General features: G+C 40.3%; 1 protein-coding gene across 1 annotated transcript in view; it reads left to right on the forward strand.

Moving 5' to 3' along the window:
* The window catches only part of LOC122807830 (zinc finger protein OZF-like), a 196169-nt gene that overhangs the window by 81864 nt on the left and 99514 nt on the right, over positions 1 to 14791 (forward strand). Inside the window, exon 3 of the mRNA XM_044078928.1 lies at positions 8251 to 8364. Within this exon, the coding sequence (XP_043934863.1) occupies positions 8251 to 8364 (114 nt within the window). The remainder of the gene's footprint in view (positions 1 to 8250; positions 8365 to 14791) is intronic.

A 14791-nucleotide genomic window follows, 5' to 3' on the forward strand; every position in this document is an offset into this window, starting at 1 on the left:
ACCGAAACTGCATTTTAATGAAACAACAAACTGCCAAATCCCTTTCCCAGGGAAATGAACCACTGGACCGCCATGCCAATGGCACACAATGGAAAAACATGGAGCCCACCAAAGTGGGGGACTTCGACCACTCCCCACACTTAAATATACCAACTCCGACATCGCACTGCATGGGGAGAGGACACAGTTCGCCATGATGGTAAATTCCTAAAACATTTTGCATAGTATTGATTGTTCAGAGATGCATTGTAGACTTCTTAGTTTTCTGCAGTTACCTGGATATCGGCAGCACTTCATTTGCTAGAAATGACAGTACATGGTTTACATAGAGTTGCATCTCTGTTCTTTATTTCTTCAAATGTTATTTGAAAAAAAAAAACAGTTCCACTTTAGCTGTTAGTGTGCCTTATTGTACTTTATTGACATCAGCAAGAGACAGTGTCAGAATATAAAACTGTGGGCTGTGATTAAGTGGACATTACAGAAAATCATATGTCATGCAGGCTGAGACAAATTCCTTTATGAAACAGAGAAAGAGAGAGATATGAATATCTTTCTGAACTTCTACTTCCTAGGTGTCCCATACAGGTCTATATCTAGGCCTGTTATTCTCTCTCCATTTTCATCAATGACCTTATCTCTATCCCTTCTAAAATAAATAAAATAAATAAAATGAATAGGAAAAACATTACTGGGCATTCATGATCTGTTTGAGGGAAAACGTGGAAATAAGGAAATTGAACTGTACTGAGGGGTCTATAAATGGCAACCTTCACGTTGGAATTTTGCATTCATTTGTTGGTGTATATTCAGACTACTTTAATGATCTAGCCAGAAACTTAACAGGATGCAGTTTTTGTACAGCCTTTCTTACATAGATAATGGGCCTGCTGTGCACACAGCTTGGGACTAATATTTACAGGGGCGATGAGGCTTCCAATCCCTTAACCCATCAGACTTTGGGTGAACGGAAACATTACTGATCTCATATTTAGTCAGTAGAAAAGCACCTCCTTGTCTCTTTAATCACTGTGATAAATATGCTCATGTATTTATTGACAAAACACCAACAACTGCAATGCTTAGAAGTAGAAAATGTCTTTAATGAACAGAAGAAAATCCAGAACAAAAACAGGATGAAGTTGTTAAATAAAAGAGAACGGATTATGTACAGTGCAGGTAGCAGATATAGTGGTTCTGTAACAAGCTGTCTTTTTCACATGTTTTGCTTACAATTCCTCTGGTCAGAAGCAGTTCAAACAGAACACAGTCACATAGCTTACAAGTCTTAGGCTGGAAGACAAACGGGAAAATAAAATAGATTACTAGATACATCTTCCACAAGATAACATATGCAGAAATCGGGAAGTCATCAAAGGAAAGGAGTGCAGGAAAAGGTATGAGATAGAAAAGATGGACCAGACTAAGAAGGAACACTGAGACTAAGAGAACAGTTGCAATAGCAATGAAAGGAACTTTGTAGACAGGATAAAGAAACTATCAGATTGCAAGGCAAAGACAGAAAGATAAAGAAGATAGTCAAACACTCTTCATAAGGGATGTTAGCAATGGCCTGCTCATCACATCAGGACATCAGTGGCAGATGAAAGGAGAACTTCCAGCACCTTCTGAATGAAGAAACCCCTACAGAAGCCATACTGCCGCAGACACAGCTGAAAATGTGTCTTTCTAGGGAAGGTAGCTCTGTCGAGAGAAAATTGTCACAAAAAGTTTAGCTGAAAGCACTTTTGGTGATGGTTGAGGATTCCCTTTTTCTCCACTCTTGTGCAACCTCTGAGTAGGCATGTTTATGCTCGGATGGGTGGGGATATCCCCCCACATGGGTGGTGCTAGGGGGCTTGGCTCCCTGCAAATTTTTCATTGGATTTGTAATCCACAGAACTACCAACAACTTGTCAACATACATCCACACAACCTATGACGAAACAAGAAGAGGAGCCCACCCTAGAAGACGTAAGAACAGCACTAAGGAAAATGAAGTCGGGGAAAGTAGCAGGCTCGAGTGAGGACACAACAGATATGATTTAGGGGAGAAATAACTGTAGAAGGTACTCATGGCAGTGTGAAGAAAACTGTATCCCAAATGACTGAAGAATAAGCATTTTAGTGCCAGTGTAAAAGAACAAAGGGGACATTCACAACTGTGGGCAGTATAGTGTTTTCAAACTCATGTCACGCTGCACGAAAGTTCTGGAAAGGGTGATTGATAAATGAATATGCAGTTCAGATTCAGACCAGGATGCAGCACAACTGACCTGATGTTTGCAGCGATACAGGCAGTTAAGAAGAAGCTGGAGATGAGGAAAGGGTCCAACTGGCCATTCCTAGACTTGGAGAAAGCATATAACAAGGTCCCAAGTAAGCTGATTTGGGCAGTCTTATTGTGGTTTGAAGTTCCGGAAACATTGGTAGAATTAGTGCAAGCTATATACAAGGACCCAATGACTCCAGTATTACAGAGGAGTTCCCAGTAGGAGTGTATGTACACAAGGGTTTAGCTCTGAGCCCACTGCTGTTCATACTGGTGATGTAGTATATTAGCAAACTGGTTGAACTGGGACAGCTCAACAAAGCTGCTGTATGCAGACAAGTGGCATTACAGGCAGACTCTGAGAAGAACTGCAGAAAACGATAGTGGAATGATATGTAAAACTGAAAGCAGTTATGATGAATCTGAGTACAGATAAAATATTTATCAAGGACACAAATGGAGAAGATGGGAAGAGAACGAGAATTGAAATAGAAGGGAAAACACTGGGACAGTTTAACAACTTCAGGTATCTGGGAGGGGAGTCTGAATGGAGGAGGTCAAACCTAGAATCAGAGGGGCTGCAGCCAGCTGGCACAGAGTGTCAGGTGTAGTGTATGACAGAAAAATGCCAAAGAAACTGAAAAGAAAGATAAAAAAAAAAATGCTGCACAGGTTGCGCTCGCCAGATGATTCTAGGAGAGCTTTGTGCGGGTCTATATCAGAATATCGACATTTCAAAATGTCGAAGCACATTTTTTCGACACGAAAATGTCAAATGCTGACTTTGTTGAATGGCTAAAACATTGATTTCTTTCCAAGGGAAAGAAATCGGTTGGCCATTCTGTCATACTGGCCCTTTACTCGACTGTAGTGCAGTCTCAGAGTTAGAATATTTAGTTGGGGGTCTGTGGGGGGCACAGCCCCCACGGTAGGCACTTAAATACGTTAGTTTTTATGTCATGTTGTTTGTTGGCCTTCTGATTTCTTTCCCTTGGAAGAAAAAGTCGGTGTTTTGGCCATTCGACAAAGTCAGTGTTCGACATTTTCGTGTCGAATAAATGTGCTTCAACATTTTGAAATGTCGATATTCTGACATAGACCAGCTTTGTGCTCCATAACCAGTTGTTGTTGTGTCTTTCGGCTTTTCCCGGTTAGGGGTCGCCACAGCGGAACTCCGGTCCGCTAATGATTGGCAGTTGATTTTTACATGCTGAGTTGCCAGCCCTAACGCACAACCTTCAACGAAGGTACACCCATTCACGCATGTCTCCACGCAGAAGATGCTCTAGCTGAGAGTCAAACCGGTCAGCGTCTTACTGTGAGGCGACAACGCTACCGCAGCACCACCACCGCGGATGTGCTCCATAACCAGTAAATCTCTTAATTTCCCTGCAGTGTCCTGTAGGACTAAAGACGAACAACAAAACTTGTACAGCCTTCTGTGAGTCAGAAAGAAGACATTTCTGTGCTCCTGATTTCATCTTTTCATGGATGACCACCAAGTGCTGATTTGATTTGCTGAAGGAGGTCATTCACAGCTTATAGCCCTGATACTCCTGCTGACTGCCCTACTATTCAGTGATCAGTTTGTCGTTTGATGTTTGTAACATTTTCTTTTATGTGGGATCTCAGGACAAATGGTACAAGCTTGCTGCTCTGCTCTGTATTGCCTTTGTTAATTCTGTGTTCTACTTAATTTAAATGTCATATTCTACACAGTACTCCATAAAGGGCCTTACTTAATTTTTACATAGAGAACAATAACTTACATACATATTGATCTTGGATGGATGGAATAAAGTCTGAAATTTGCATACATTGCTATAGTGAAATAACATACTTATTATTTTAAAATATCAAAGGTGGAGAAGGAACGAAGCAGGAGTTCACAACTTGTAAAAAATCCACTTAAATTTATTGTCAAGAAACAATAAAAATAAATATATATTGTATACAAGATAAGCGCTTTCGCTACAAGAGCTTCTTCAGATCATAAATAATACATCAAGCCAACTTCTTCCTATATATACATTCTTTCAAATTAAACAACCTATCACACACAAGAATTAATCAAGCCTTAAAGTGAAACCATTCATCTATACACTAAAAATTGGATATATAACAAACGCGCATAGCCTATAACACATATAGAACACATATAATGCCTATGAAATGCATCCTATGTAGATAAAGGAAGAAGTTGGCTTGATGTATTATTTATGATCTGAAGAAGCTCTTGTAGCGAAAGCGCTCATCTTGTATACAATATATATATATTTTTATCGTTTCTTGACAATAAATTTAAGTGGATTTTTTACAAGTTGTGAACTCCTGCTTCGTTCCTTTTCCACCTTTGATGTTTTATTTTATTTTCATGACTTTGGATATGAACGTTTACCTGGTTTATTGGCAGCAGTCTTGTTTTTGACTATTTTATATTTATTATTTTGTTCTACAAGAGCATTTATATCCTAACGGAAGTTTGATTAAGTTTGATTATGTTAGTGTCAAGATTAGAAGATTTGATGCTGTCAACATATGCTATTTGTAGTTTAATATGCCCATATCTTTCCTGCTCTGGTTTCATCATTACAAAACTGGACAACATGATAAACATCTGAACAGAGATGGTGGAATTCTAGTAAAAGTTCCCTATTGATCTTGAATGGATGGGATGAAGTCAGAAACTTATATATACTGACTTTGGATGGATGAAATGAAGTCTGAAATTTGCATACATTGCTAGAGTGAAATAACATACCTATACCCTTCTCAGGAAAAACTTATAGGCAGTCACCATGTGAATTCATCGAGGTACAAATGGGGCCATGCAAGACATGGAGCCTTGACATTTATTGTCACTTAGTAATTGTCCTGCTATATTCCTGTCTTGAGAAATGAAATTTTGGTAATATCGCCTATTTTTTATTGATGGCGATGCATACTACTATATATATTATATTTTTTGTCATCCCCATCATTGGACATCAGAGATATGTGAAAAACTTCTTTTGGGTTAAAAGAAGTTTCATAATAGGAATTTATGAAAGTCAGCAGATTTGTTTTTTGCCGCTCCATGGAAGCCACCATTGGCTACTTAGATCATCCATTTATTGTTCGTGCCATTTTTTCTTTATTGAATATTAGAAATATGTAAAGAACTGCTTTTGGGATTATTTGACAAGTTTTTCAATAAGAATACATGAAGGCTAGCAGATTTGTCTTTCGCTGTTTTTTGGAAGCCACTATTGGCTGTTTAGTTCACCTATTTTGCATATTCTGACTCCAATACATTAGTGTGAGGCATATCTCATTTCTTCCCCTGCATCTCTCTCCCCCTTCCAATTTTTTTTTTTTTTTACACTTTTCTTTCTTCCTTTTCAGTTTTTGTTAATCCTTTCTTATCTTTCTTTTTTTTTTACTTTACTTTTTCCACACTTCCTCCCTCTACTCACCTTTCCCCTGATTTTTGCTTCTCTGTAGTTTAGTTTGTTTATAGGTAATGATATTAGTTCCTATTAGTAAATTGTTTTGCATGCTTTTTTTTTTTTTTTACTTTACAATTATCCTGGTGTTTTTGTTGTATTACACTTCAAATGTTGTATGTTTTTTATATATACTGTGGAGCTTTTCCCCCCGGGCCTCTACTGAAAATGGAAATATATCCAGCTAGACTAGCCCGGTCAACAAATGTAAAATAAATAAAATAAATAAAAATAAAAATGTTTCTAAGTATGCATGAAAGCTAGCTGCTTCATCTGTACTTCTTTTGGAAGTGCTATTGGTTACTAACATAACCTACTTTGCATATTTCATTAGTACTGAACATTAGCAAGCTGTGTGAGGCATCCTCTTGAATCTTCTGCTCCAATGGAGGTCCGAGGCTTGGGCTCTCTCTCTCCTTCATCTCTGTGGTTTTGGTCTTCTTGCGTTTATGGCATCTTCTTATCTTCGTGTCTAGGCTGGTTGATCTGTATTCTGTGTGGTTTGTGGCAGACTTCAAGCCAGAGTTGCTCTGGGTCTTTTATGTTTTCTGTAGTGTGCTTCGTTGTAGTCTGTCATTTTCCTGACATCCTCCTGTGAGTGGTTTTCCAGCCGTGTAAATAGGTTTATCGCTGAGTCCTGGATAAGTTGTTTCATGGATGGTGAGTGGGTATCTCTGTGCAGTTGTTCATTTGTTACATACCATGGGGCATCTAGGATGAGTCTGAGGGACTTGTTTTGTAGTCTCTGAAGAGTTCATTTAGAAAATGGGATTGTTAACCAGGTATATGCAAATCAGATGGAGAAATCCAAACATGGGTTGGCTGGAACCTTGGTGTTGATATTCTCATTGGGTGAATAATTTGACTGGCTTATATATACAGATGAATGTCCCATTTGATTATATGATCTGAAGAAGAACTATTCGAAAGCGCTTATTGTTGGACAAGGGACTTAATTTTTATTATTTTTGTTCTTATTTTGTTTTATTTCATTCTTTTCATTAAATTCTGGATGTTAACAGAACTTTTATTACTGGATTGCACAGACAGTTTATTTGCTTTTCAGCACAGTGTTAGCCTGGGAGAACCAGCTGTCTTTTCGTTTGTGGATTATTTATTGGACAGTTCACCACAGCAAAGGAAATCTCTCTTCATTTTTTAAAAGGTGAACATAGCCCCTATATTTTGTGATGATGCACATTCTGCTAAGGATTGTGCTACTTCTAGGAACTCCCCCCAGATACGCTCATCTCAGTTACTCTCAGTACTCATGTGAGTTAACTCTACCAGTATACGTACCCCTGCTCCTAACCCTAACACTGCACTTGTACCGCTGTCCCTAACCTTAACACTGCACAACATCTTACTAAAACTCCTTTTGTTAAACTCATACCCCTGTCCCTAACCCTAACACTGAAGAACATCTTACTAAAACTCCTTTTGTTAAACTCATACCCCTGTCCCTAACCCTAACACTGAAGAACATCTTAGTAAAACTCCTTTTGTTAGACTTGTACCCCTGTCCCTAACCCTAACACGGCACAACATCTTACTAAAACTCCTTCTCCTGCACTCGTACCCCTGTCCCTACCCTTAACACTGCACAACATCTTACTAAAACTCCTTCTCCTGCACTCGTACCCCTGTCCCTACCCTTAACACTGCACAACATCTTACTAAAACTCCTTCTCCTGCACTCGTACCACTTTTCACACAATATTTGATCTGGATTTTGTAGCTGTTGTTTACTGATAGTGTTAAAGAAGTTATTAATGTTTTGTGATTATGGTCACTGGCCACTGAACACATAACCTGCCTCCCTTCTCACCTGCATCACTTTTATTTTGACCCTCTGTTCTCAGCTACTGCTTCCGTCTCATAATTACTACTAAAATTAATTCACATGTGATTTTCGTCCTCTCTGCTAATATCATTACAAATTGTATCAATTGCCTGTGGGAATATTAGTCTGTGTTTGTGAATTTATTCTATTTTCTATTTTTGTGAATCTCTTCACCCAGGCTGTGTGGGATTTAGGGAGAACTGGTTCAATGGTCTGTAGTGTACTACCCTGGTAAACAAACTAAAACAAGTAGCTTCTCTCATTTTGTGTGTCACACATTTGTGTTTTCACTTTTGTACACACACACACACACACACACACACACACACACACACACACACACACACACACACACACACACACACAAACACACACACAAAATGTTGAGAGAAAGAGGACAACAATATGGCAAAGTTGTAAAAAAGGTGGAGTGGCCGCATTCATGCTAAGGGAACACAGGAGCACAAGACTAGCCATTTAGTTCCAAATGTAGCCATCCAGTGTATGATAAAGCATTTGTCTTTTGCAGTGCATGTTTATTATTGTCTGTCAGCTGTTTATGTACAAACAGCCTGACATGAGTGTTACAGTGCAGAAACTACCAGTAGAATCTTTTTTTAGATGTACAATTTGTTGATATTCTCTTACAGGGTATAACATCCCAGTAGAACATCTGTGGTTACTTATTTGGAGAGCTGCTTCTGGCAATACAGAAAAAGGAGCAACCATGCAGCCAAAGAAGCTTTTTGATGCATCCATCAGAGGTTAGTAGATGGTTCATTATTTAATGGTTTCATGCTGCAGCTGTGAGTAAGCTGGGAAGCTAGAGACAAAAACTGGGGTACGCCTGTATGGTAAAGATACATTACTTTTCCAAAAACTCAGTTTCCTAGATATTGTTCATGGTTTCCCTGTGTTCTCCATTTCCAACTCCTTTCAACCTTGAAAGCATGAAACTATTCCTACAAGTGCATGAACCACATCGGCAATACTTGAAAGAAATGCATTTGTTTGCAGAAAAGCAACACCCACACTTTTAGACATCTGTTTGTCCAGTAGGTAACCTCCCCACACCACCACACCCACCTTACTTTATCAGACCATAAGTAATGTTACAACAGTAATATCACAAACATCACTACAACATGCCCCATTGAACAAACTAACTAAATAAAATAATAAAATATATCTGAACCTCCCTCTCCTCCAGCTATCACTCAAGACCAAGTCCTAAAAGTGCTTTCGGAACCTAAAAATATTGCATCTATGTGTCCTGACAGTATCCTTGGATGCATCTGTAATAGCATGAAGCACAATTTAGCCACGTCCCTACAACACTGTTCAATCTCCATCTCCATATAGGTTTTGTAACCAGCAGACGGAGAGTAGCTACAGCCATTCCACTACATAAGGGAGGACCTTCCAGAGATCCACAAATCTGACCAGCATTCTGATCATGGAACAACTTACCATGGAACTAATCAATTAGGACATAGGGAACCTCCAGTCAGTACACCTGTCTCAGTTTGGATTTGTCAGAGGCAGGTCATGCTTACTCAACCTAGGGAATCTTTTTTGAAAAGGTCGCCAACGCAGTGGATGAAAGCAAAATGGTACAAACCACATACCTCAACCTGGCCAAAGCTTTTGACATAGTTCCCCCCTCAGGCATAGTAGAAAAGCTAAATAAACGGTAAGTAACCCCACCTGAGTGTTCCTCACTGTATTGCCAGCTGTCTCACACGTAATGAAAATGGAAAAAGGTCCGGCCACACAGAAATGTCACCGATGAAGTCCCCCAGGGTTCTGTGCTGGCACCTTGCATCTCCTTTTCTGAAGTAAAAGCCAATACCAAAGGGCTCTGGGGAACTAATTTTGCAGATGACTGCAAGCTAGGAGCAGTCATTGAATCCCCAAATGACTTGGCCATCTTGCAGGAAGGTTTGTCCTAAATAAAGTACTGGTGCTAAAATCGTGGACTGAAACTAAATGCCAAAAAATACATTATTGTATCCTATGGGAAGTCTTTACCCCAGGGAACTACCACATTGACAGTACTGCCCTAAAAGTTGAGTCAGTTATTCAAGATTTGGGAACTTATGTGGACAGTAACCTACACAGTGACCATCATGTGTCCATTGTTGTAAGAAAGTCCTTCTGTATTGCACAGGATCTAAGGATTTCATTGTCCCTCTTTACTCATCTACCTACTTACCTGAATAAACTCTTTGGGACTTCAACATAATGTCTTTATTTCTCTCACAAGGAGGGTATCTGAAAGAGACTGTCTCCTAGATCTGCAAGTTAAAGTGATTTTATCTGGACTAATCTCTTGTACTGTGTTTCTTCTTAGTCCTGTTACTCTCTGGGTCACAGGTGCGTTACCAGACTTCACTCAAGCCCTCTGGATTACCTCTGTTGCCTTTACTCATCCCTCATAAGGCCAGTCATTGAGTAGAAGGCCCCCTTTGGCATGTATTAGTCCAGATGCCCACAGAAGTACCTTACTAAAAGGGTACAAGGCCTAAACAAAATTTCTTACATGAAATGACTCAAAGACGTGTCACTGTAATCAATATACTACAGACTGCTAAGAGGTGACCTGTGTTTGGCATACAATACATCCTCTGACCAACTACTGATGGTTTTAATGCACATCAGCAAGTCATAGCATCAGAAATACTCATTCTAGGGATCTAAACCTCTTCTGCAACATCAATAGACCTGTTTGGAGGAACAGATATTTCTCATAGAGGATATCTCTGCTGTGGAACAGACTCCCCATCCGCATAAAACAAATTTCACTCCTGTCCATATTTAAGTGCAGCTTAGATCTGTGGATGGGAAGCAGAAAATTTATCCCAGGACTGCGTCTTGTACTACTAATGGACAGAGGCATCTCCTAAATCCTTTATCCCATGCAGGGATCCCCTCAAATTATGTATGGTATGATCCCAGTTATTTTCATTACGGGGAATATCTAATTATTGACCATGAGATGGGTAAGGCAGATCTCTAACAAAATAGGACAGCTTAATTTGAATGCAAAAAGGAAATTGGCTAGGCTTAAAATGGCCTGCAAAGGCAACCACCCTAGTACTTGTCTGTGAACCTAAAAATAAATGAACATAATGCAAACAAACTGAACATAGACTATCATCATTTTGAAATAGCAAAACATGAGCCATGGTATTTTGTACAATTGATAGTAAACCATTATGCATGCCTATGAACCAATAGAAATAAAGAGTCTATTCCAGTATATCTGGTCTATTAGTTGCATTATGGCTGCTGATTGCATTTTGCGAGACTTATGTGAGACTACTAAATTCTGAAAGTGCTGTAGATATGACAGCCAGAACTAACAGCTTACTGAGTCAGCATTGAAGGCTAGGAGGGCAACCAGCTCAAGAGTGGCACATATGGTGAGGACTGGGAAGGCTGACCAACCCGAGAGTGGCACCTATGGTGAGGACTGGGAAGGCTGACCAACACAAGACAGGCACATGTAACAAAGGCTGGGAGGCCTGACCAACCCAAGAGTGGCACATATGGTGAGGACTGGGAAGGCTGACCAACCCGAGAGTGGCAGCTGACCAACTCAAGAGTGGCACCTATGGTGAGGACTGCGAAGGCTGACCAACACAAGACAAGCAAATGTACTAAAGGATGGGAGGGCTGACCAACATGAGAGTGGCACATATTGCGAAGGCTGAGAGGGTTGAGCAGCTGAAGAGTGTCGCATCTCATGATTAAATAATCTAATTCCTTACTTAAATTACCTTTTTGTGAACAGCTGGATCTGGTTTGACTATGGAGTGTTACAGACAAGAAGTGATATTTTTTTTCTGACTAGGATTAATTTGTCCAGAGCACCAGGTATATTCCCATAATGTTCTTCATAAACTTCATATGATCTAAGCTACAATTAATTTCGGAAGATGGAGCCTTGGTTTAACATCTTAGTTAATGAATGACACCTCATGAATGCAGTGTCCTGTAATTCTACCCTGAGTGTCAGTAATTTAAACACGAGTCCAAGCACCTGGTGTTGGAATAAATTGCTTTCCAATCTTTCTAAATGCTGAGCCAATGACAATGTCTGTTTTGCTACTGTCGTAACAGTTCAACCCTCCTCTTTTTCAGTTGATCAAGTTCTGATGATGCTTTCCTCCTAGGTAACACAAGCTATTCCTTAGTCATATAAGATGGCCGTTCGTATTCGAGAAGCTAAGGTACTGAGTAAAATTTCAGTAGATATGTTGTTTTCTAAGTCAGAACCCTTGCTTTGGAATAAAAAGTTTAACCTGTCAGCAGTGGCGTGCAGGAAAAATTCAAATGAGATCCCCTTTTCTATGCTAAAGAATAAAGAGCAAGAAGAGATGTGCTTTCCTAAAGTAGGACATCGGTTACAGAGTAAAGAGTCTGGAGAGATGGCCTTCCCTAAGCTAGGATGTAGGTTACAGAGTAAAGAGTCTGGAGAGATGGCCTTATAGAGTCAGGAGAGATGGCCTTTCCTAAGCTAGGATGTAGGCTGTAGAGTAAATGTTCAGGTGAAATGTTAAGTGCAACAGATTTGCAACCGTAGCATTTGGGTTGTTAATGTTGATGGTGGACCCGATTGTGATTCCCAAATTGATTCTTGGATATTGAGAAATGGTTTGATTTTGCTTACTGCAGTTGGGTGAGACGTGATGTTTCTGTGCTACTACTACATTCCTTCTTATTTATTTAACAATTGTTGATCAGGAAAGTCCGACTAGGACAGAGCCTATTTTCAGCGGAAGCCCGGGGAGAAACGCTGCAGGCGCATGTCTTTAGAATGAGGGAGGAAAGCGAAGCTCCCGGAAGGAACCAACACAAACGCCAGGGAGGACATGCAGACTCCACACAGAAGACAGCCGAGGTGAGAAACGAACTGGAGAACGTCTTGCTGTGAAGCAACAATGCTACAGCTGCACCACTACGCCACTTATTAAGGGTCTTTGACTGCGGCAGTCAGGGTTGCTTATCCATTTAGTTAGGAGTTGGTAGAATGTTGGTTGTCGTAGTCCATTGTTTTAGGTCCTTTCTTTTGTAATTAACTGTGTTTCAACACTGCCATTGAGTCTTAGCCTTATTCAGAAATATACGAGCGCTACTGGGACAGTTATTTGAAAAAGGAATTTAATTTTTGTCATTGTTGATTCTCTGGAAGACTGTTCATTTAAAGATATTCAGTAAATAAAGGCATTTAGTTTAATAAAATAAAGTGAAATGTAATTTTTTATGCTGACAGCCATGTTATAGAATAAAAAGTAATCGGTAAAAGTGACATTTCCTAAGGTAGGGTGCTGTGGAACTAAAACGACAAATTACCTTTTTCTAAACTAAGACCATTGCAGTGGAAAACAAGTCAGGCAAGGTGATTTTTTTTACATTAGGACTGTTGGTGGTGGGTAAAACATCAGGGTAGATCAGTTATGGTGTCAGGAAATATCATCAAATTTAACTCCCCCCTACTATCACTTGAGAACAGGTCCTTAATGCTCTCTCTAAGACCAAGAACACTGCATCAATGGGCCCAGACAGTATCCCAGGATGCCTTCTAAATAGCATGAAACATGACCTATCAGGGCCTCTAAAATTATTATTTAACTGTAGTCTCCAAACAGGCTTCATGCCTCATGAATGGAGAAAGGCAACCATCATCTCCTTGCACAAAGGTGGGCCATCTACAGACCCTGGAAACTACAGACCCATAAGTCTCCCTAGTCTTGTATATAAAGCCATGGAAAGAATTATCATGGAGATGATCAATAGAGATATAGTAAACCTCCAGACACTGGGCCAAACCCAGTTTGGTTTTGTAAAGGGCAGATCATGCCTACTCAACTTGATGGACTTCTTTGAGAAAGTCACCAAAACAATGGATGAGGGCAAAAAGTGTTCACACTGCCTACCTTGACTTGGCCAAGGCATTTGACACAGTACCCAACTTAGGCATTGTTGACAAACTCAAGAGGTTGGGTGCAAACCTGTATGTCACCCGGTGGATAGCCAACTGGCTCACAGACAGGACCCAGGAAGTTAGAATTGGGGAGTCCACCTCTACAAAGAGGCTAGTCACAAGTGGAGTCCCTCCGGAATCAGTCACTGGACCACTCCTTTTTGGCATTGAATCTGACTCTGACACAAATATTCTCCAGGAGGGGCTGACACAGACAAGCAACTGGTGTCAGAGTCATGGAATAAAACTAAATGCCAAGAAATGCATAATAGTATCCTTTGGGAAGTCATCCATTGCTGGTAGCTATCATACTGACAACACACCCCTTAGAGTTGACACAGTAGTCGGGGACTTAGGGGCACACACACATAGTAATTTAGCCTTTGATCATCACGTGTCTACAGTGGTGAGGAAATCATTCTATGTTGCGCAACTTATAAACAAAGGTATGGCATCTAAGTCCAAGGAAGTCATTGTTCCACTGTTTTGGCATTCATCAGACCTATCATTGAGTACAATGCCCCCTTTGGTATGTACCTAACTAGGCATATCCAACAACTGGAACGTCCCCAGGGGTTCCTCACTAAAAGAATACAGGGCGTAAGTAATATGTCCTATACAGACCGCCTCAAGGCCCTGTCCCTGTAGTCTGTCTCCTACAGGCTTTTGAGGGGAGATTTATGCTTGGCATACAGGGCATTGTCAGACCCCACTCTGGTGGACCTTCTGCATATCCACAAAACAAACAGTGCCAGAATTACCTGTTCTAAAGACTTAAACCTTTCCTGGGATATAAATAGGACCTGCTGGAGAGGGAGGTATGTATCCCAGAGACTACCCCATCTATGGAACAGGCTCCCCATCCATATGAAGCAGAGTTCCTCCCTAATCCAATTCAAGTGCAACTTGGACAATTGGATGGGAAACCGGTAATTCATCCCTGGTTTGGTACCTATGTCTCTGATGCAAACAGGTAATCTGTAAATGGTTCATCTCCCAGGCTCATGCTTACACTTATCAAGTATATCAGAACTCGTCAGAGATATGGGATGCATGGCTAGGCTTAAAAAGGCCCTTGTGGTTATTGGCCTAGTAAACACCTGTGAACCTTTGGGCTTGGCGTGTCCAAAATTCAGAAAATCCCTATCTTGACTTTGCTGATGTCACCCCCCCGACAAAAGAAAAACAATTCTTTACATATT

Source organism: Protopterus annectens, chromosome 7.part1 (genome assembly GCF_019279795.1).
Source record: "Protopterus annectens isolate FY-2018-M chromosome 7.part1, PAN1.0, whole genome shotgun sequence".
NCBI classification, from domain to species: Eukaryota; Metazoa; Chordata; order Ceratodontiformes; family Protopteridae; genus Protopterus; species Protopterus annectens.